The 5,524-nt window shown below is 34.1% G+C and overlaps 2 protein-coding genes across 2 annotated transcripts; both read right to left on the bottom strand.

Moving 5' to 3' along the window:
- Positions 1-3,445: 3,445 nt before the first annotated feature.
- On the bottom strand, positions 3,446-4,554 carry LOC117570286 (ribulose-phosphate 3-epimerase). Its single transcript, XM_034251806.2, has 3 exons — positions 4,171-4,554; positions 3,932-4,114; positions 3,446-3,877 (listed from the first exon to the last, which is right to left on the bottom strand). The coding sequence occupies exons 1-3, from the start codon at positions 4,552-4,554 to the stop codon at positions 3,581-3,583; spliced, it is 864 nt and encodes a 287-aa protein (XP_034107697.1). The 3' UTR covers positions 3,446-3,580.
- Positions 4,550-5,354, bottom strand: LOC117570287 (LDLR chaperone boca). Its single transcript, XM_034251807.2, has 2 exons — positions 5,115-5,354; positions 4,550-5,057 (listed from the first exon to the last, which is right to left on the bottom strand). Exons 1-2 carry the CDS (start codon positions 5,262-5,264, stop codon positions 4,668-4,670), a joined length of 540 nt encoding a protein of 179 aa, XP_034107698.1. The 5' UTR covers positions 5,265-5,354; the 3' UTR covers positions 4,550-4,667.
- Positions 5,355-5,524: the final 170 nt, after the last annotated feature.

Genomic DNA, 5,524 nt, shown 5'->3' with positions numbered 1-5,524 from the left:
ATACACACTCAGAAAAAATCTAAAACGGAAAATATTGCTGATCTTAAGCATTTGATGAGTATTGCTGCGGTTAAATGGAATAAAAAGCTTATACCTATTATATGTTATGAATACCCAACTGATTTTCGAAACCCCAGTGAGATGTGCAATTGACAATAAATGAAATCTGCACGATACTTTTCCAACAAAAAAAGAAAATAAATAAATGAAAATAAAAATAAATTATAGCTGTTGTTTAAAAAAGAAGCTAAATAAAAAAAAACAAGTCTTTTTTAGGCATATGTATATCTAGTTATAGCAAAGTGAAAAATACATGAAAATACTAACTACAATGCGTGGGTTTCAGCTTTAAATAAATTGAAAATGAAAGAGTACAGAATATCTTAGTTATATGTATTATACATGCATATATATTGATGTACTATTTACAACAAACCAAAAACGTGGAGTAAACAAATGATAATTAATAGTCTAACTAACGTTTATAGCTATATACAACTAAACTTATGTACTTGTTTAGCATGCGCATTAGACTGGCCGCCACAACAAATTGAAATAACTGTAATGAAACTGAATATTCGGCACACCGAAGTTGAAATACCCAAGCAGAGTGTAACACTACGCAGTATTTAAAGAACAATAGGTAAACAGCAACAAAAGATGAATCAAAGTTTCATTAAATTAGCTTTAAATTTGTTAGCTTGAAGAACTTCTTCCATACGCACAGTGGGCCACTATTCAAGAGTGCCAGTTGATTATCATACGCTCTGCATGGGTAAAATATGAAATAAATAAATTTTAAGTTGTCAAGACACGCAACAAAGCAAGCCATAAATCTAGAGTATTAAATATATTATTTATAGTTCGATATATAGTTCTGCTTAGGCGCTGGTCCAGTACATACGATACCACACTAAATAACCTATGCCTATGCCATCTAGGAGTACTCAATGTATCTAGTATCTAGGGCTGTCTCTTGCTGTGGAGTGCTACGATTTTTACAACTATTTTGCTAAACAATAAAATAAATGAAAACAAATGTGTACTATTAAAATGAAGTAAATGCGTAACTAAAGACTCAAAATTGGTTGTTTCTGCAAGAAATGAACACACACACACACACACACGATCATCACATAGAAGAACGTGCAGGCTTAAATATGATTTCAATTCCTTATGATTTCTAGCTAAACTTGTTGGAAAATGCTTTAGATGAGTACTTATAAGAATTATATAAAAATGACACAAAAACCAAAAAGAAATTTAAAGGTGTGTGTACGTGTATTGCAAATGTATAATCCATTAGTAAATACTAAATTACATATACTCGTATATATGCATGTTTTGTACAATCAGTTTACAAAAACAAAGGATTAACGTATGGTATTAGTAGTAATTTAATGAAATACATATATCGTATATATACATAGAGATTATTTATAAGCGGCAAATGAAGCGCATATTACACAAGGCACACGAAAACTTTTTTAGCAAACCCCCCAAAAAAAAAACGAAATGAAGAAAAATATGATGTACGTGAAATATACAAAGATATATACAATAAAACATAATGGTAACGAAAAAAAAATAAGAAAAAACCATACATATTATATACACACTATATATATGGGGTATATATCATGTAGCTGTAGCTTTAAGCAGATGTGATGGTGTCTAAAATTTATACATGCATATTAAAGTGACAAAAACAAATAATTATACAATACAATAAAATAAAATAAATACTATACATATAGTACATACATATATATGTAAAACAGTGGGCTGTTGTAAAACGAGCATCCTTTATAAGTATATACTTACTTACATACAAAGTACATGCATAAAATCGGTTCATAAACAGACCCTCATGGGCGCTTAGCTGTTAGACTGGGCAGGACAATACAATTACATATGTATATCAGCAAAACCTTTTGCTTATTTAAATGAAACAAAAAAAAAACAAGATTAAAGATAATGTTCAATATCGTGCAACGCCATACATACTTACATGCATAATATATAAACGCATAATTCGTAGTTATTTCTAACACCGATTTTTCATTTCCTGTTGCCTTTCGACAAGTCTTCAATGAATTTCACTAGTTTTGTGTTCCGTTTCTTAGTTTCCGAACATTTTCCTTACTTTGCGCATTTATGGATCATATTAAGGGTGAGCTATTTTTATACCTATGCTCCAGGCTACTATCAAACAAAACCAACGCTTAGCTTTATGTATATTTAGTCTATATCAAATACATATATATACACATATATAGATGTAATAATGCTTAGCATTGGCAAGTGGAATAAGTTATATATACATATATACTATATACATGAATACAACACATATATACATATATAGATATATATAGAGATACATGTATGTAAGACTCGGGCAAAAGGAGTATGAGATAAACACAATCAACACCCTTCATACTTAAGATCCACAAGAAAACACACACCCAGATCGAGATTATAAAATACAAACAAACAAACATACACAAATTAGTTGAAATTGCTATGCTTCAAATGAAATGGGCCTATGCGTGTTTTTGTTACAACCATATTTGTCTTATGAATTACCAGATGCGCTCAAAAACTGTTCAATTTCAATGTGCTTGAGATCGTAACATACTATACTACTTAATAATAAAAAGGCAAATGCAAAAAACCGAGACAATATAATAAATGTAGCAAAATGTTAAATGTAAATGTAGCAAAATTGCAAAAGACGAAAAGCTAAAAAATGAAAAACTAAAAATTAAAAGCATGAAATAAATAAATAAAAGCTGATTAAAAACTAGTTGAATTTACATACAAAGAAAAAGAAAAAACATATGTAAACGGAAATACATGTTTCTAGACGATGATCACTTGGTGAAAAGCACTTGTTAATTATGCACAGAATGAACGATGAAATAACTTAACTTAAACAAAAAATTAAAATAAAAGAAAACATCGTAAGAATTTACATATTGAAATATTGACAATAAAATGGAAACTGATTTTTCTCTTTATTTGCTAAAATGCAAGCATTGCTGTAATGGCATTGGAGAATTTATGATATGAGACGTTTTACACTGAATTTTTTGAATCGAAGCAGAATATGGAATATAGGGGCAAACATTGACATTTGCCACACAATAACTAAGACAAATAAAAAGTGCATCACAAAGACACTACACCCACACAGACACACTTATAACTAACTAAATGCTATAAGCAAAAATATCATACACGCATACAAACACACATATATACATACTATATACTAATATATATATATTATATATAAATGTTGAAAAATAAATGTATAAAACTATAAAATGCGGTTATCTTTTAATATCGTCTTCATATACAGGGAATTTTGTAGTTCTTAGTGCTGGAATTGTTTGACAAAATTTACAACTTTGAACATATAATAGCTAAAGATAGTAAATTCATTGGAAATCTAATACAACGGTTGTCTTTTAATATCGTCTTATACAGGGAATTTTGTTGTTCTAAATGCAGGACAAGAACTTTGGACTTACAATAGCTAAAGATAATTTCATTGGAAATGCACTGCATGGTTCTATTTTATATAGCTCTGCACCACGCCACGCATATCGCTGATGACCTTACGCTGATCGCTGGCACCGACCACCGCAGTGCCGGAGACAATCCAATTGGCCCCCGACTTGGCACAGCAGTCAATGGTTTTGGGTCCAACGCCTCCGTCCACTTCGATGTCTAGATTGGGGTAATTGTTGCGTAGCCACTCCACCTTGGGCATCATGTCGGCCATAAATGATTGGCCACCAAAGCCAGGCTCTACTGTCATGACCAACACCAGATCGGCAATATCGATATACTTTTGTACTTCCTCCACCTAAAGAAAGGCAACATGTGTTTTACTTCGCTTGAAGACATAACCTCAACTTACCTTGGTGCCGGGTTTAAGAGCCAAGCCAACTTTCATGCCTGCCTCTTGTATCTTTCGGCTGACCTTGGCCACATCCTCGACGGGCTCTATGTGAAAAGTATAGAGATTGACGCCCGCATCTGCCATTGGCGCAATCCACTGTTCGGGATTATCCACCATCATGTGCGTTTCAAAGAAGGCGTCCTAAAGTTAGATCAACTGCTTTAGTTTGAAATCAATTAGTCACTTTGAAGTCTTACCTTGATTTTGTTGCGCAAACACTTGACCATGGGATGACCGAATGTTAGATTAGGCACAAAGTTACCATCCATCACATCCAGATGCAAATAGTCCGCTCCATTGTCCAAAAGCTTCTGTGATTCCGCCGCCAAATTGGCAAGATCGGCATTTAGAATAGAGGGTCCAATTTTCGCTTGAATCGACATCTTTTTGGAATTCTTTTGGCAGCCACAACAGTTGGTCTGTGACGAAACTGGTCGGTGCGGTGAAGCCGTTGTGCGTGTTAAGGTCAAACTAAGGGGAGCTGGGGCTCGAAGTTTTGACGTCTTATAACGTAAACAATGCGAACCAGGGCAGCGCAAACACAACGAAAACATGCGAATGGCAAAAGAGGCCGGGTACATTTCCAATTTTCTGTTTGTTTATTTCAGTTTGTTCATTGTGCGCTTAAAATTACTGTTTTTTACATGAGAATGTATAGAGTTCGGAGTACTTAGATAAGTCACAAATACTATATTTACAGTTCGTCCTTTACATGTTTGCCGGGATATTCCTTATTTTCGATGGTGACACCTTTGCAACGCTCTTGATCCACCAAAAAGTCTTTTGCCTCCCAAGCTTGCGCTCCATCCTTGAATAGGAATATTGCGCGATTATCGTCGACCATATAGCGTTCGGCTTGAATATGATTATTCCATAGGCTCGTCTGCCATAGCTTGGTGATCTCATCGGCTTCATCGCGGGTGGGGTTTCCATTGACTGACACAAATGTCATCAGTGTGCGACCCTTTTTGGACACCTTCAGCAAATCTTCGGGATTTTTGCTTTCCAAATTAGAAAAGTCTAGCTTTGGCTGAGGTCTTAAGTGCTCGGGCAACTCATCGGCTTCTAGCGGCTCTTCATCTTCCTGCAATCGTATTTTCTGCTTATTGAAAGGTTCCAAAACAATTGCTTTTCAACAAACCTCCCACTGATCCAGCAGTCTCTCCAAATCCGCTTCGCTGTAGTCGCGAATGTCCTTTTTTGCCCATTCTGGTTTTTCCCCATCCTTAAACTTCTTCGATAATACAATGGGCACAAGCGCCAAGAAAATCAGTATAAACTTTGTTTTCATTTTAATTGATTTAATTCTAAATTAAATGCGTTTATGCTGGTTCACACGTCAGCTTCTTATTTTACTACCACCTTTTATATAGACAATGAAGAAGAACTCGCCCAGCTGTTTTGTGTATTTGCCATTCACAATGATTGCTGTCATGTTCATGGAACGAGTCGTTCCGAACGACCTTTTTGCTCTCAGTATTCAGTTTTATATTTGAATTAATTAATATATATTTATTTAAATTTATTATTTTTAATATTTACATTAGATTA

This window comes from Drosophila albomicans, chromosome 3 (genome assembly GCF_009650485.2).
Source record: "Drosophila albomicans strain 15112-1751.03 chromosome 3, ASM965048v2, whole genome shotgun sequence".
NCBI classification, from domain to species: Eukaryota; Metazoa; Arthropoda; class Insecta; order Diptera; family Drosophilidae; genus Drosophila; species Drosophila albomicans.
This window is presented reverse-complemented; position numbering and strand designations above follow the sequence as displayed.

Excerpts from the sequence above, each read along its gene's own strand:
- LOC117570286 (XM_034251806.2), bottom strand. The coding sequence starts at position 4,554 with ATGTACCCGGCCTCTTTTGCCATTCGCATGTTTTCGTTGTGTTTGCGC. Across the intron at positions 4,115-4,170 it reads GTTTGCGCAACAAAATCAAG|GACGCCTTCTTTGAAACGCA; the intron begins GTAAGACTTCAA and ends ATCTAACTTTAG. Across the intron at positions 3,878-3,931 it reads CTCTTAAACCCGGCACCAAG|GTGGAGGAAGTACAAAAGTA; the intron begins GTAAGTTGAGGT and ends GCCTTTCTTTAG.
- LOC117570287 (XM_034251807.2), bottom strand. The coding sequence starts at position 5,264 with ATGAAAACAAAGTTTATACTGATTTTCTTGGCGCTTGTGCCCATTGTA. Across the intron at positions 5,058-5,114 it reads GACTGCTGGATCAGTGGGAG|GAAGATGAAGAGCCGCTAGA; the intron begins GTTTGTTGAAAA and ends ATACGATTGCAG.